General features: G+C 37.9%; 2 protein-coding genes across 3 annotated transcripts; both read left to right on the top strand.

Moving 5' to 3' along the window:
* The first annotated feature begins 255 nt into the window (after positions 1–255).
* Positions 256–2,911, top strand: pld6 (phospholipase D family, member 6). Of its 2 annotated transcripts, XM_084402124.1 has the most exons (4): positions 256–321; positions 1,192–1,379; positions 1,462–1,685; positions 2,306–2,911. In XM_084402124.1, the coding sequence occupies exons 1-4, from the start codon at positions 310–312 to the stop codon at positions 2,566–2,568; spliced, it is 687 nt and encodes a 228-aa protein (XP_084258250.1). In that variant the 5' UTR covers positions 256–309; the 3' UTR covers positions 2,569–2,911. The 2 variants fall into 2 exon arrangements, with proteins under 2 accessions (XP_084258250.1, XP_084258249.1); XM_084402123.1 differs by lacking the exon at positions 256–321 and having other exon boundaries at positions 1,022–1,379.
* An 809-nt stretch (positions 2,912–3,720) lies between these two features.
* rab3da (RAB3D, member RAS oncogene family, a) lies at positions 3,721–17,540 on the top strand. The gene is made up of 5 exons (XM_084390216.1): positions 3,721–3,981; positions 6,434–6,670; positions 12,300–12,418; positions 12,650–12,774; positions 15,944–17,540. Exons 2-5 carry the CDS (start codon positions 6,434–6,436, stop codon positions 16,129–16,131), a joined length of 669 nt encoding a protein of 222 aa, XP_084246342.1. The 5' UTR covers positions 3,721–3,981; the 3' UTR covers positions 16,132–17,540.
* Positions 17,541–17,746: the final 206 nt, after the last annotated feature.

The following is a 17,746-nucleotide window of genomic DNA, read 5'->3' as shown; positions in this document are numbered from 1 at the left end:
AAGGTGTTGAGAAAAAAAAATTTAAGTACTTTACTAATACATTAAAGTAGCCTAAACGCCGGTTAAATCATAAATTCAATACAATATGCAGTACTAGTTGTACATTTTCGCTCTTTGAAAACATGTTGGAAAGAATTAAGTGTCTGTAAGTTGTTTTATTCGAGAACCTCGCGAGTCGCGAACCGATTCGAGGCGATTAGTCCCGTTTTTTTAACGTGTTCAACCGATTCATTGAAAAGATCCAACTCACAAGAACCGAACTTGCATGTGATTTGCTTTAGGATTCAGTGTCACTTGAGCTCGGCAGACATGTACCAACAGGTATTATATCAAAACATTCACACATTTTGTGCTATAAATGTCTTTTCGTTCCTGGATAAATGACAAATATGCTAACAAGTAGTGGTTTAATTGATCATTAGTCGTTTTTCTGAATCGCGACCACGAGCGTCAAAGTCTAAGAGAATCCGTGTTTGCAGTTAGCTTCATACAGTTAAACATTAAACAACACTGAAACGCGTTATTGTACATCCCTTGGACATGTATGGCAATTATATGAAAGCCACAATTTAAGATTTAATTGTTATATTTTGGAGATTAGCATAAACCTGCAAGAATGATCATTGAATTATGAATTAGCCTAACGCTTCAAATTATTACACAACCCTGTGGAATTATGAATTAGCCTAAAGCTTCAAATTATTACACAACCCTGTGGAATAGCTACTTGCTTCTCATTGGTCACTCACGTCAATCTGTGGTCTTAATATTTTTGTTGAATGAACTATTATTGTCACTGGCAACCGATTTCTCTTACAACTGTCTATCTATTAAAATACATAAATTGACATGACAAAATATTGTTTTGAGTTGAATTATTTAATAAGACAGAATGTTGCCATTGACCAATTACAAACAATTATTCCAGTGTAATAATTTGTATCATTATCCATGGGTCAAATGGATAATTTGGATAGTTTGTGTGGGTGGGCACCGTCCATGCAGGGTCTGTCCCCCCTGATTGCAACAATGACTGGCTGGTTGTTTATGATCCCAACTGTATGTGGCTTATGAAACGGTAGAACAAAAAGTTCAGGAATGTACATTCTTTATTTCTTTTTTTTGTTCCTAAAGTGTAATACAATGCTGCTTTACTTTTCTAATCCGTTCTTACTCTGTGTGTATTCTCAGATGTCATTTAAAGAGCTGGTGAAAGTGTTAGGGCTGGGAGCCGTAGCTTTCGTTCTGGGTGTGGAGTGGTTAGACTGGCTGACGCGGCGTCTGAGAGTCTCTCGCGGGCCCCTGAAAGAAGTTCTGTTCTTTCCTTCACCCCATGTCTGTGTCGAGCACCTGTTCACACGCCATAGACGTTTCCCCTGGTAGTTAGGTCCACTTTTTCCTAATCTAAATGTATCCTAATGTGTAAAACAACTAATTTCTCTTGCTTCTTTCGGCCCTCAGTGCATGTCCCCTCCCGCATGGCATTGAGACGTCCTTCTCCAGGCTCCTCGAGCATCTCTTGTCCGCACGTACGTCACTGGACCTGTGTGTGTTCTCCTTCTCTCACATGGAGCTGAGTAGGGGGATTCTCCTCCTGCACAAACAAGGAGTCATTGTACGAGTCGTTACGGACAGAGACTACATGACCATCACTGGATCTCAGATCGGCACCCTCCGTAAGGCAGGTGTGTGTGTATTATTGCTACTACAGTGCAAGTATGGACTAATAGATACACAGACATGCTGACGTGAGCATGTAAGATATGCTGCTGCATAAACAGAAATGCATAGATCCCGTAGCAGATCATGGCAGGTGGAGCTGTGGAGGTAGAGGGTTTTAGAGAAACACTGATGGCCCCGTTCCCCCGTTCAAATTCCCTCATATTTCCAGGTTTTTAATGACTAAGTGAACCTCATTATTTTATTTAGCATGGGCCTGACCTCACAACTGTGGTATGCAGTATGAAATTATTTATAGTCAGAACTTGTACGACTGTTGCAAAGTGGTAAAACTGTCATTCATACCTAGATTACAACAGCAGCACAGTTTGCACATGTTCTGTCTGGCTCAACCTTTGTTATTTCAGTACACACACTGCTGTAACTTCTGCAAGCTCTCACACCCAGGCTACTGCGGACTGTGAGACTCAGGGCCTTACGCATTAGTGCAGAATTAAAGGAGCTCTAGATGATTCACACACGGCGGGTTTGACAGATGTTTATAAATCGCATCTGTTGTCAATTTGCTAGTGGATTTGGAGCTAATTGATAGTTTCCCATCTGTTTGTTTTCACCTCTGTTACAGGCATCTGTGTGAGGCACGAGATGAGCGCAGCTGTTCATATGCATCATAAGTTTGCATTAGTGGATGGCAAGAAATTGATCACTGGCTCCCTCAACTGGACCCTAACCGCAGTCCAGAGCAACAAAGAAAACGTCATTATTACAGAGGAGCCGGCGCTCGTCCAGCCCTATCAGCAGGAGTTTCAGAGGCTGTGGGAGGCCAATGATCCGACCAATCACAAACCTCAAACCAAGTTGAAACCTATTTTTGTGATTTCTGACTGACTGACTTGTTTTATGAAAAATTGTTTTTGTTTTTGTTTTTAAATAGCCATTTTCATATTTGGTTCAGTATGATTATTATTATTTCATTTTTTCAAAGATGTGCCCTAATTAAAAACTAGTTAAAATAAAACATGCTCAAATAATCCATAGCTCTGCTTATAAACACCTAGTGTGTAAAACAAGCTGAAACCTGTGTGTGTGTTTCATAGCCATGCTTTTGATTGCTCAATTCCAGATGGCGCTCGCCTTTGTGTTCCTCTTTTGTGACTAGGAGATTTTAGATAAGCTTGTTTCTGTACCTACTGTATGTACATGAATATCACACAAAATAATAAATATCTTTAAATAAAAAAAAAGATATAAAGAGACTTATTGTTCTGAATAATTTACTCTATTTGTGTTGTAATTGAGTTCAAGCAGCTCATAAATTGTTGATACTTTTACATATATATATATATATATATATACACACACACACAGAGAGAAATGCTTAAATCACTAACATGATGAGATTTATACTTGGTTTTAATAAAACGAACATTAATTACATTGTTAATGTAAAAATTCAAAACAGAATTGTAGTTTTTATTTTATGTAGCCTAATGTAAAGTAATATTTTAACCATGAAAATGTGACAACATTAAGTGTAACTGGGACAGGAATTTACATTTGATTTATTAAAAAAGAATCTGTGAGGACGTTGCCTCCTCATTTCAAAACACACACACACACACACACACACACACACACATATATATAACATGTTAAAGTCTCCTATACCCCCTGTAAATTTATGTTGTATGTGTGTCAGTTGCCGTTATTTTGTAACGCTATAGCCTAGTAAATAAGTGTAAATTTGTAAATTTAAAGTAAATTTGTAAGTCTATCAGCGTAAATTCTCTTTCTTAAATGGACATCGTGTAGATTCATGACAAAGCTTGTGTTAATAAACCTTACAACTGTCGATCCTGTTACTTTTTTCCCCACTTTTTGAGACTGCTAAGGGCAGCCGTTTAACAGAATGACCCGTATGTGAGTGGCAGATAATAATGCTGAGTGTGTCTGCCTGACTGGAGACCTGTTGATTGGCTGCTCGTGGACGCTCGCCAGGGCCACTAGCTGATCTGGGAACAGCCGTCGCCCTTTCGACGAGCCGTCAGCACAAATAAAAACTGGTCGACAGCCAGGTCTCTGCAGACATCAAGCTTCTGGGTTCGCAACGCCCCTCTGAAGGGAAGGGAATACTCGGGTTTTAAACCGATACGGCGAGTGAGTGAGTGGACCATTTCCAGTGTGTTTTGCTGGAAAAGTGAAACTGGATCTGCGAAGACTGGATGTGCGAAACCAGCTGAGGAAACGCGCAACATCAACTTTATAAAGAAAAATAAACACCTCTAAGAAGAGACAAATAAGGTTAGTCACCATATTGTGTTTGTGCCCGAAGGATACGCATTTTTCATTAATCGTTTACAGTAGCCTAGTAGAAAAATATATATAACGTTAGATGTCCATATGGGAGCGTGACTGTCTGGAACCGTTTCAAATATCTCTATTTATTCCCTTCCAACCTCAGAATTGAGTTATTGTTGGCATAATCATATTAATATTTTCTGAGTGTGTAAGCTGATGTTGTGTTTGACAGATCTGTAGATTTCATAGTTTAGGGTGTGTGATGCTGTTTGTGTCGACCAGCATCAGATCAAATCTAACTTGATCGTAATCTTAGCCTGCATGCGCAAAAGGGCTTTCATGTAAGTTAATTATATTTCAAATTACAGTGGCACAACAGCATTGTGTTCATTCATGTGTGTAAGGTGTGTCATATCCTGGTAACTCCCTCTTCAGGTAATTTACAGGTGTTAATGTGATCATCACTTTCTCATATGCTTGAGCAGGAAAGTCTCTTTTGTTTTTCTTATAAGGAAATGGGTGTTTATGGGAATAATTTAGGGTGAATTCAGGTAGATTGGGACACTTTTCCCAAGTCATCTTAATTTTTCATCATTATTTACTCATCCTCATGTTGTTCAAAAACTGTATGGTGTTGTTTTTGTCTGTGGAACAAAAATTGAAGGCTTTTCGGAGAGTCTTAAAGTGTTTATGTATGTCAAGCTCAAAAGGGGCCATAAAAAGACCATAAAATACTATAAAAGTAATCCTTAGGATTTATTCATTTGAATTTCAAGTTAATTTAAGTAGTTATTCACAGATAATCTTCAGTTATACATACCAGTTTGTTGCTAACTTACTAAGTAAAACTATTGAAAATTTGTTGAACGTTTTTGTTAATTGAAATGATGCTAAAATAAAATTATATAATATAAAAATATAAAAAACTTAGAACTGAAAATAAGTATATGTTAAATCATTTAGAAGAAATAAATCTAATTTATAAATGTCAATGTACATCTAAATTAAAGCTAAATGGGACAAAAAAAATAATCACAGGATAAAAAAATCACAGGATAGCTACACAATAATGATAGAATCTGTATTTTTCGGGTGAACTCTTTCCCCTATTCTTATTATGTGCTTCCCACTTTAAGCACTGGTTTCTGTCCAGAATGAATTGTGCTGAGCTGGTCTCTTCTGTAATGGCTCTGAATCAAGGAAAGATCCTCACTCAGCATGTCTGATGCACAAAGAAAGAAAGAGAGAGATAGATGACAGTGCAAGAAGAATACTTTAACTAGGCTACATGACAGAGTATCAACGGGGCTTTAGCTAATGCCAGGTACACACTGCACAATTTAGCTCCGATTTTAACTAGCCAACACTTTTGTGGAAATCGTGTCAAATGACCTAAATCAGAGGCTTGGGGTCCCCCATTGGTTTAAATTGCTTTTAATAGGTACTCTCTTTAGCGACTGGTTACAATTCCTCCAAAATCATGTTATGATAAACGCTGTTTCAACCTTATTATAACGACCATTTACAGTATGTCTCTATTAGTTAGCTTATATAGCCTACTAGCATAGCATACAGAGAGGCGATTTACGTGTTAACACGAAATTTACGCGTTAACACGTGTTAACACGTAAATGACGTGTTAACGTGTAAATACGTGTTTGTGCGACAGTTTCACACGTTTTGGCCTTCCATAAAATATTGTGTAGTCTGAACCCGTCATTAACGGCAGTACGAACTGACGTCGATATCTATGGACTTTTAAGGTGATCAGCTAAGCTAGCTAGTTCTTTTTATGTTGGCATTTTAATTCGATTTAAATGCTTTAAATGTTAGTGAGAAGAAAAATAAAAAAAACTTTTAGATATCAATCTGCATATGCGATGGACATTAGTTATGCTCGCATCTTTGAAGGTAGGCCTATATCTTTAGTAAAACTGCTCTATATTTAACGAAGCACACATAAAAGACCTGAACCAGAAGCGATGCAACCTGTTTTACAGACAATGGAAGTTTGTTGCACAAAACTCCCATTACAGTGGCGACATCAGCGACGACTTACAGCCAATGAAATTTCAGGGGGAGGAGTCATAGACCTGCAACAAAGCATCAGCAAACATGACTTCTGCAAGCAACCAACCTCTCCTTCATATTCCTCCTTTTTTTTTTTTACTGCAAATCAGCACACAGACAACTTGGATTGCAAGCTTCTTGTGAGATACCGATTTTAACACGAGAACTCCACTCCTGTGTCACTTCACTTCTTTGGTTGTGAGTTTGTAGACCAGACAGCCAGCATAAATGAGCAAAAGGGTCACAGCATTCTCAGGGCCCAACATATGAAGGTGGTTTTCTTCTGTTTAGACTTGCTGGAGGGTTAGACAACCGTCATTATTAACCTTTAATGAAATTGGTGACGACATAGCTTGTCTCTCTTACATTTTGCTTTTTCCTCTAGATGGCGTCGGCCAACGATACCCGTAACCAGACGCAGGTGCAGAAGGATGTGGCCGATCAGAATTTTGACTACATGTTCAAGCTCCTCATCATTGGCAACAGCAGTGTTGGAAAAACTAGTTTTCTGTTCCGTTACGCTGACGACTCCTTCACCTCTGCGTTCGTCAGCACGGTCGGCATCGACTTCAAAGTCAAAACGGTTTACCGCAACGAGAAGCGAGTCAAACTGCAGATATGGGTGAGTGTGGAAGATGAGACATTAGAGTCGTTTATGTAGCTTACATGAGGATGGTGGGTAGTACCTATATTTCTTAATTTAAAGTCTAGACAAAAAATGGTGTGCCATATTTTGAATTTGGTTTTTCTTCAATGGTATATTATTGTGGTATCAACTATTTTAGATTTACCTGCCCCTTAAATGGCACATAAAAACAAAACAAATTGTGGCTGGATGCTTTAAACATTGATCTGATTTTTTTTTTTTTTTTTTTTTTTTTTTTTTTTGGTCAGAATAAGCTTCAAAGTAGACCAGACTTCAAGTGCATTAGTATCTTCCATTTTTTTAGTGGCATTGGTTTTGGAATTCTTTTTTTCCATAGGAGTTATGGTTACTTAAAAAGGCCAGTAGATGGCGATGTCACTTTGTAAAGAAACACTACAGACTAAACAAGTATGGCAAAAATGGCACAAAATGGCACAGAGAAACGATATCGTTGGAATCACTTTCAGAACGATTTTATCCAGCTGATGAACGATAAAAACATAGACAGCCATTCAGAATCCATCCTGCTGTAACGAGCTCGAGCATTTAAAGTGGCAGAATAAACGCGTTGAATAAAGAGAACAATATCGTCTGCTGGTGTGGACGCTAATATAGTTATCTTTGTAGTTATCCTTCATGGTTTGAACGGGCCTTAAAGGCTTTAATTTTGTGGCACAATCCCATGAAACATTGCAAATGACATAATTGAATTGAAACGGCAGATAAATATAAAAAAATATTAATTTAAAGATGTTGAATCAACAAATGTTACGTCTATTTCAAAATATGCATACGTCATTCACAGTGATTCGTGGGAGTGGGCGAGCACTAAAGAGTTTTTTCCGCCATGATTTACTCATTTAAATTTTCTGACTGGTGGAGATTTCTCTGCAGAATTATGGGTATTGTAGTTTTTCACCAGCAAATCCCACCATTATACATGATTATTTTAGTTGAAATAATGTGGACTGACGACTTCAAATTGTATACCATCTGTATACCATCAATTGACTACCTCAAATAGCTCACAGTAGGGCTGTCTGTAAAGGTTTTTAAGTTATCGTTAAAAAAAAAATCCCCTATGGAGAAAATTAATGGGATTTCGAGTCCGAAACCCGACTGTTGCGCTTTAGTCTGGCTATGTGAGTCTTTGGTGCAATGCTTTTAGTTGCCAGAGTTTAAATGCATGTTTCATTGCAGGTATATTGGAAGAATAATGTCAGTGCTTTAAAATCTGTTATTATTCATATTTACAGTTTGAGCCAGAAAAGAAAGACTTGTTATTGCCAAAGTCGAATGTTGTGAAAAGAGGATCCACTAACCATGTGTCAGTATGACTTGGTAATACTTTGATCAAGATAATCAATGTGGAGTTTGTGTGTGTGTGTGTGTGTGTGAGAGAGAGAGAGAGAGAGAGAGAGAGAGAGAGTGAGAGCAATGATGGTTAATGTTACAAAACATCCAGACCAACCCAAACCAGATGGCCCCATCATTTGATGCTTTATTTGTGGGATGGACACACACACACACACACACACACACACACACACACACACACACACAGAAAACCTATAGAAAATAAAAGCCATAAAATCAAATTGGTTGTGCTTTTTGACCGTCCAGACCAGCATCCATCTGCCTTCTGCACTGAATCACTAATTAAATCAATACTGAGACCCAGTGCTGCCAAACAATTATGATCTGGTGTGTGTTTTTGTGGCTGCATAAGTGTTTTAGGTCTGTTTGTTAAATTCTGTAAATTCCGATGTTTTGAAACGGTAAGTTTAGTTGTTATTGTTCGGCAGTTCACAGCCGCAGGCTTCCTCGACAGAGGAAGCGACAGTACTTTCTGTTGATGAAAGGAAGTGGGTGAGAACGTCTCAAGAGGTGTTGAGTAGCATTTTCCCAGAATGCACTTGTGTGCTGAAAACCCACCATAGAACAACTCAGCTCTGCCTCCAGTAATCTGAAATGGACAAGAATAGAGCTAGAATAGACTGTAATCTAGATATAGATTTTTTACATTACATGTGTAATGTACATTACATGTGCCGTCCTTCGGATGAGACGTTAAACCGAGGTCCTGACTCTCTGTGGTCATTAAAAATCCCAAGATGTCCTTCGAAAGAAGAGTAGGGGTGTAACCCCGGCATCCTGGCCAAATTTGCCCCTTGGCCTCTGTCCATCATGGCCTTCTAATCATCCCCATATACTGATTGGCTTCATCACTGTTTCCTCTCCACCAGTAAGCTGGTGAGTGGTGGGCGTTCTGGCGCAATATGGATGCTGCACATTGGTGGTGGTTGAGGAGATTCCCCCCTTCCATGTAAAGCGCTTTGAGTACCTAGAAAAGCGCTATATAAATGTAACAAATTAATTATTATTTATGTGCAAAAACTTGTGGACAATGCTAGGATTGTGGGTAAGTTGCCAGGACGTTACTATGTGGTTGCTAGGGTTTTTTAAGTAGTTGCTAGGGGGTTGTTTGCTAGCCCAAGTTAGAGTCCACCATCAAGTCAGATGATATTCTGCCTTCCCAGGTAATAATTAAAAAATTTCTAATATGGCAAGTGAAAATTGTAAGTATGACTGATTAGAAAAGCCGAAGGAAAATGATGTCATGTCAAGGCTGATGGCACAGTCCCAATTGTTGAATCATATTGCGCTGATGCTTTTATCATACATTAGACCAGAGGTTCTCAACTGGTTTTGCTTCAGGACGCATATTTTACATTGGATATCAAGTGGCGACCCAATGTGCTACCAAAAGTATTTACCGTACAAAAGTTTATTGAACAAAAATTTAAATTCATTTGCAATTCATTCATACTGTCTCGTCACCGGTTCAGCAGCCAATCAGTCGCTTCTTACGATCTACTCTCGCATTTATTGGACCGTCCTTCTCCCCAGCACCACCTGTCTAGATCTGCCACAGGGTCTCTTTTGTCTTGCAGCAGCACGTTTTACTATCATATAACCTTAAGGTTTAAGCAGTAACAGCATCAACATGTTTTCTTCTCTGTATTTCTTTTGGGAGCAGATCTAGGCGAAACCAAACCTATTTACATTTCTCATTCATAAAATGAGTGTAACAAACTACTCTGATGGTTATCAGGACTGGAATGTAGTTTTCTCCTCCCTTTTAAAAATGTATGCGCCCATTTATTTTTCTATCTTAATAATTAACTATATTGATTATATGGTTAGTTGCATTTTATTATTTGCATTTAGCATTGCACTTTTTCCCGGCTGTACCTGTAGAGAACCACTGCCTTAAATCCTCTTTACTGGTTTCAGTCGTCTTCTGTCTTCAGTCTTCAGTCTTCTGTCGTCAAGATCCCACAGCGTAGGCCAAGCCTTGTGATGTGTACATGTGTGTGTGGTGTATTTAGTGGGTGCGGAGGAGCCACATTGCTCTTTACTAAGTGTTTGGAAATGTTTAGTTAATAATCAGTCATGTTTTATTGACTATATTTCTATAGCAGTGAGTAAGAAGTAAAATAATCAAATGGTGTTTGTGTTGTTGTATCTCCATACACATGTTTATTAGACTTTCAGTTACAATTTAGACATTCTACTAACTATAAGTAACTTTACAACTTCATGTCAACTAACTCTCATTAGAGTATTTGGAGACTGTTAGGTTAGGGTTAGGGTTAGGGTTAGTATAAGTTGACAAGTACTTGCAAAGTTACTTATAGTCAGCAGAATGTCTATTGGGGAGCATCAAAATGAAGTGTCAGCAGATACCAAGCAGACAATCTACTAATACTCGAATGACTGGTAGTTACTTATAGTTAGCAGAATGTCTAAAGTGGATTACCTTATCCATTTAACAGCCAAAATAATCTCATTCTTTCATGAACTTCAGGATACAGTTCAAAGTTCATGTCAACACCTCTGAGACGGAACAGGCCTTAATCCTTATTTTAAGAGCTTAGGGGTGTTTAAAACCAGCATCTTTTCATGCAATGTAAATTGTATGCTATATAATAGTTTGCCATAAAATTCTGTAGAAGTCACCAAGAAAAAAAACGTGGGGATTTGTGCCTTCAGTGATTTTTTTTTTATGATAAACTCTATGGGACTCTAAAGTGTAGCATATATTAGTACCATATACAGTATGTGCTCATTTGCATGTACTCTCTCTCTTTTGTTTACTTTAAGGAGGGGTCCATAATTTAAAGGCAAGGGCGAATGTAATTTGAGGCATTTCTCTATGAAGGAAGAGCAAATATTACGCATTACATTGGGTTAGTCATCACAGTGCTCTGTAGATTTAACTGCTGTATTGACACAGTCACGGACATACAAGAATCATTTCCTGACTTTAAAGGATGCTTTCGGATCAGAAAGAAGCATGTAAGATTGCATAGGCAGAAATGGTTCAGTTGTCTTTGTTATAAAGTGTGTGTGTGTGTGTGTGTGTGTGTGTGTGTGTGTGTGTGTGTGTGTGTGTGTGTGTGTGTGTGTGTTGCAGCTAGCACATCTTATCTCTGTTGAAAGAAGGGGCAGAGGCTTTTGTTAAGCTCCCATTAGTTTGAATTCAGTTCATCCCTTAAATACAATACATGCATATATACAACCCTCTAACAGCTGCCCAAACCAAGAGTTGCCATGGGAACCTACATAGGTGAGGTCACAGCACTCTAAATCAAGTCAGGGCTTTTCAGTATCATGGAAACTAATCAAACGTTGCCTAGTTACCAGATTAACATGGCTGTTAACCTCTAAACCCCCTTAGTCTGTTTCATTTGCATTGCATTTACTTGAATAATTAAGTTTCTTTTTTTACTTACACTTAGACATGCATTAACAGAAATGATCAAATATTTAAGATATGTTTGCATTAATGGGTTGGTTCACCCAAAAATGAGTTACTCACCCTCAAGCCATTGTAGGTGTATATGACTTTCTTCTTTCAGCCAAACACAATCAGAGTTATATATAAAAAAAAGATTTGGGCCCTTCCAAGCTTTATAATGGGAGTGAATATTAGTAACTGAGATTTTGAAGCCCCAAAAAGCACATCCATCCATCATAAAAGTAAGCTTTGCTGCCAATATAAAATTATCTAACATTGTCAGTATCGCTGTGATTTTTTTTTAATGTTTAATTTTATTTGCCCATTAAGTTTACTAAAGATGTAATTAGAGTAGCTGTGTGAGTAATTGAGCATTAAAACTATTAATAAACACATAATTTGCTTCATCACTCAAAATTCTTTACATAATTTTTACATAATTTTACATGTAATAGTGTTTTATTAAATATGTATGTATGCATGTATGTTTTATATATATATAATATATATATATATATATGTATATAACATTTAGTTGCACATAATTAATGGTGAAATATCCTATTTATTTGAAGTCTTTCAGCACTCTGCTGAAATATTACATTCTTTTAGCAAGAAATAACAGCAACCAACCATAGAGAAAATAACTCGTAAGGTTGACAGACTCAAAGCAAATAAAGCAATGGATGGTTTCTGCAATCCACATGGTTTCTGCGATACAGTGTTTTAGGAAGTAATGCTTAGATGTATAAAATGTGTGTTTAATGGCTATATTTAGGATGCTTGTATGTTGTTTCTCAGGACACAGCAGGGCAGGAGAGGTACCGAACCATAACCACAGCGTATTACAGAGGGGCCATGGGCTTTCTGCTAATGTATGACATCACTAACCAAGAATCCTTCTACGCCGTGCAGGACTGGTGAGTTTACTTTATTTATAGTCTTACATGGATGCTAAGGTCCCAGAATAATGATAATAATTTTAATTAATACCAATCTGCTATGTCTTTAGGTAGTAACTCAAAGTGAGAGTGATTGCAATGTTGTGTGTTTCTTGTTGAAGTGCCACACATTTTATAACGGCCACAAAGAGGGCGCTCATGAGCATGTCAGTTCAAAATTGACTGTGTGTGTGTGTGTGTGTTTTCCAGGGCAACTCAGATTAAAACGTACTCGTGGGACAACGCTCAGGTGATTCTGGTGGGGAACAAATGTGATCTGGAGGACGACAGGCTGGTGGCCACAGAGGACGGCCAAAGACTGGCTAATGAGCTAGGCATGTTACAGGGCAAAAGACAAGCATTGGACACACACACACACACACACACACACACACACACACACACACACACACACACACACACACACACATACACACACACAAGCCTATAAATAAAGACTTGAGCATGCAAGGGTTCAGAATTGACCTATCGGTAAGCCCCTCCCCTCGAACGCAGATGAGCCAATGGCAGTTGAGTATCAGTTGCAAGGGGCCGGAACTCGGACATCTTTAGGTTTCAGCGCCATAGAGAAACATTGGAGGATCCAAAGCTCTCATTGGTTTTATGGTGTTTATGCTACGAAAATGGTAAAACGATGTGCCTGGGGTACTTGTAACAGGATGGGTAAGGGTATTCATGTATTGAATCACTGCACTGTGCGCGCGTTCGCCAGCGTGTTTAAAAGTATGATAAAATTTGCGCGAACGGACTGCAAACCATTATCTGCGCAATAAGACAAGTGCGGTTTATTTATAATATCAGTGATGTGGGCACAGTAACCTGGATCCCTAAGGATTTAACCCCAATACCAAATGATGACAAAAACTTTCATTTTCTAGTTGTCATATACTCTCATTAAATTACAATTAAAGTTAGTGAGTCTATGCTAACGTACAAACCTAATGTACGTTTTCACGTCATGTACAGTTGGTCAAAAACAGCCATCAGCGATCGTGACGACTGTAACATTAGGCTTCTCCTGCTTGCATTGTGATTCCAAATTAATCGTGTTACGTACCACCATATTTATTTTCAAATATTTTATATATCCCTCCATGCCATGAATGAATGCTCCTCGACTAGAGGTGGTCCTTTTGTGTCCAAAATCAATCAAAAACATCTTGGGACAAGGTTTTCACACTGACGGCTGTCATTGTAAGAAAGTTAGCAACTCTGTTTGTTTGTCCGAGATAGCAACAGTAACTAAGGGGGGCGGGGCTTTCCGATAGGTCAATTACGTTTTGTTTGCAATCCCTCCCAATGGTGGGTGAATTTTACTGGCTAAACAAATATTTCCAACTTGCTTTGCCATTATGCATTATTTTTTATATAGTTGTAAATGCTGCTTTTATAATACTTTTATCTTTCTTGTCCTTTTGTAGTTTTGCAGACCCAGTCCCCATGCACTTCCAATATATGACATTTAGTTGCATGGATATTCTTCAAACAAATACATTTTTCTTTTTTCACATAAAAATAAATAAATAATCATACAGGTTTGGAATGACATGTTCACTTGCATAATAATTAAAAATAAGTTTTGGAGGCGAACCATTTTAAAGCCGAGTTCTACTCTCCTTCGGCGCTTGGCGAGCGTTAATTTTGGACCCTGTGCATGGCTCGTCACCCTCTGAATTTCCTCTGTGCTGCACAGCCTTATTTGGACAGAAGAAAAGACAGGAAGAATGCTATGAATGATGCAGGCCTTTCAAAGTACAGAAAGCAAATGTGTTGCTCAGAGGGTGTACACTGACCTTTATTGCTCAATAGATGTTAGATATAATGAGTTATGACATATGTAGTGGATGACTATTATAGATTTGATGGCGGATATAAAACACACACATAACTGCAGTAATTTTTATGTTTCTAGCATGTTATATGTGTAGCAACAGTTCTTCTAACCCTAATTAATGGAGTGTGCAGCTTTTCATTTCTTAAACAAACGTGAAGGAAGACACATCATGTTCATATTCAAGGATGACAATGTCAAGATTCATCAGGCTCAGATCAAATCGGCTCCTCTGAGTCCACATCTTAAATTCATGGGAAGTCTTTGGGATGTGCTGGAGGAGACTTTACAGAGTGCTGGACTCTTGCATTGTCAATACAAGATCTTGACCAAAAACTGATGCACCTCTTGATGGAAATAAATGTTGTGATGTTATGAGGTACATCAATTTTTGGTACACATTTCATCAATTAGAGTTTGAAGAACTGTTGCCAAACATATAACATGCTAGAAATAATAATCACTGAAGTAATGATCCAACTCTTAGTCTTCTGGTTATTCTTTTCACTCCTCTATCAGAAATCTTGCGAGGAGCACTGGTCGAGGCAAATTTATGGTGAAATTATTGTCTTTCCACTTCCGTATTATGGCCCCAAAAGTGCTCACTGGACCATTCAGAAGCTTAGAATGGCGCCTATAACCAATGCCATCATTATGTTTTGCAACAATTAGGTTGCGAAGGTCTTGAGACAGCTCTTCGCTTTTACCCATCATGAGATGTGTCTTGTGTGACACCTTGGCAATGAGACCTTTTTGTAGGCCATCATTTGGGACTGAACCAGCTGTTATTAATTTCCACGGACAGGGGGCTGGATTGCTTTTTAATTACTGTAAGTTTTCAGCAGTTGTCTTGGCTTTCCATGCCTTTTTGCGCCTCCCTTTCTTCATGTGTTCAATACTTTTTCCCTGTGTCATTTCACATTATTACACATAACTTAATTTATGAATTATTTTTGTTTGTTTCTTTGTATGTATGGCTTACTTGGGTTGTTACCAACATCTGGTGAAAATTTCATGTCAATAGCACCTTTGGAAATATATTTACTGAGAAAAATGATGACGTGTTCAATACTTATTTCCCCCGCTGTATGTATATACATAAAATAAACACATTATTCTTTATATAGAAACATTGATTTTGTAACACTAGAAGATCTAACAGCTGGAATTGCAAATGTTTGTGAGGTTTGTTGGCATTTAATGTTTATTAGATATGTAAAAAATTGTTTAAATCATATAAAAGCTTATATCTTACAGTACATGGGGGAAAAAGTATTATAGCGTTTGCGTTTCGTTTATTAGAACGGTTGAAGTCGGTATGAAACTTAATTTTTCTACATTATTTCATAAAAAAATAGTTCATTTTGATTTCATGGTGACTTTAAACAAAGGCAGTAAACTAATGAAGATGGAGAATGGGAAGCTCCTGTGCGTCTGTCAAAATAAAAGTCCCACTTCAGATTCTTAAAAGGCCAAACAGAAAACTTAATGCCAAATATCAGCTGGCCACTAATTATATGTGTAGAATGTTTTTATTCTGCTTGTAAAAATTATATTCTTAGGTTAATAAACAATACAATTTTATTCAAATCTGATTTTATTTCACATTTCATATTTTGTGTATAACTCTTCTCTCTGCCGTCTGTTTGCAGGCTTCCAGTTTTTCGAGGCAAGTGCAAAGGATAACATTAACGTCAAGCAGGTGTTTGAGCGGCTGGTCGACATCATCTGCGACAAAATGAATGAGAGCTTGGATGGAGACCCCAGCATATTAACCAATCACAAAGGCCCAATTCTGCAAGACACGCCCCCTGATGGACAGAGCGGCTGTGGATGTTAATGATCCTCTCTCAACAAACACTCATACTTGAAGGCAAACATTCACACACATGCACACACTCCCTCTCTCTGTCTCTCTCTCACTCACACGTACACCGGAAGAAAAACTATTTTAAGCCAGTATATAGTATAAAATGCCAACCAAGCAGTAAGAATCCAGCATAAGCCCTTTAAAATGAATAATCAACATTTCAGTTACATGAACAGGCCCCTCAGGGATTGAATGAAATGGGACGGGTTTCCCTTTGCGTGATGTGTGGCTGCTAATACATTGAACTGTGATGAGCAAAGCTGGGAAAATACTGCATGAAACTGCAGAACAGGATTTAGAAATTCACATGCCAAAGTTTCAAACTACACCAGTGTCTGTTTACATCATGCTCAGATAAAAAGCATTTGGTCGTCAGTGTGAAGTAGCTTTGAAACGTATATGGATTATTTTAATGGATGCAAGGTTATGTTTTACTTTAATATAGGTGATAAAACATTTTAGGACTGCTCTGGAAATATCCAGTCAATATGATATTCAAACTTCGTAGTTTTTGTTACTTGTTTCAAAGAATGTCCTCAACTCAGATTATATTTGTCTTTGGCATTTGCTTTGAATGCAATAAATTTGCTTCGCTGTGGACACTAAAAGAGACCCTGAAATCACTTGATCCTGTGATTAAACCTGGATTCTAGTCAGTAAAGGGTCCTGCTTAGGTCAGGAAAGTTACCACAAATTGTTTAAAATAGGTTACGAAAAGTTAATATTTGTATATATATCTATATATAGACACACACACACACACACACACACACAGACACACACTCTCCTGGGCCAAAAAATTTGCAACATTTAAGCAAATGTACTGTTTAAAAAGCCATTGCTGTCTCAGAAAAACATCAGGGAGTAAATAAAGTTTTTGGGATGAATGAATCAAAATAAAACAAGAGTTGCATGGTGATGCTCAGGAGTGGTGTCTTCGAAAATCTGCTGAGAAATATAATAATAACTGTATCTCTACCGCACAGTGAAGCATGGAGGAAGATGTCATTGTGTCATTTTTCAATAAGTCAATGCTCCTGCCCAAACGGCAAAGACAACCTAGAAGTGGCTTGAGAACGAGTTCATCAGGCTCATGTTTTGTCTAGATTTGAACCCTATAGTGAATATTTGGTCTCACATTAAACTCATACGAACTGGGAGACATTTTTCAACTACTCATTAACTTTTTTAGGCCTAATCCATTAGCATGGAGTGGAACAACACTGACTCTTCTTCCTGTAAAACGCTGTCTGCAAGTTGAAGAAAGCTATTCTGTGTCAAGTTACTTTATCTACAGTATTTGTGCAATTCTTGCTAATTTCCTGACCAGCGATTTGTGATTAAAAAGATTAAGACCATTAAAAGACCACTAAATATTTTGCCTTGTCCCTTTTTTTCTTTGCCCATACACACACACACACACACACACACACACACACACACACACACACACACACAAAGAACACACATTGATTAATAACAATAAAGCACATATATACACACATATATCTGTACACACACATATACACACACAAACAAAGAACACAAACTGATTAATAACAATAAAGCACATATATACACACAT

Source organism: Rutilus rutilus, assembly GCF_951802725.1.
Source record: "Rutilus rutilus genome assembly, chromosome: 2".
Taxonomy (NCBI): domain Eukaryota; kingdom Metazoa; phylum Chordata; class Actinopteri; order Cypriniformes; family Leuciscidae; genus Rutilus; species Rutilus rutilus.
This window is presented reverse-complemented; position numbering and strand designations above follow the sequence as displayed.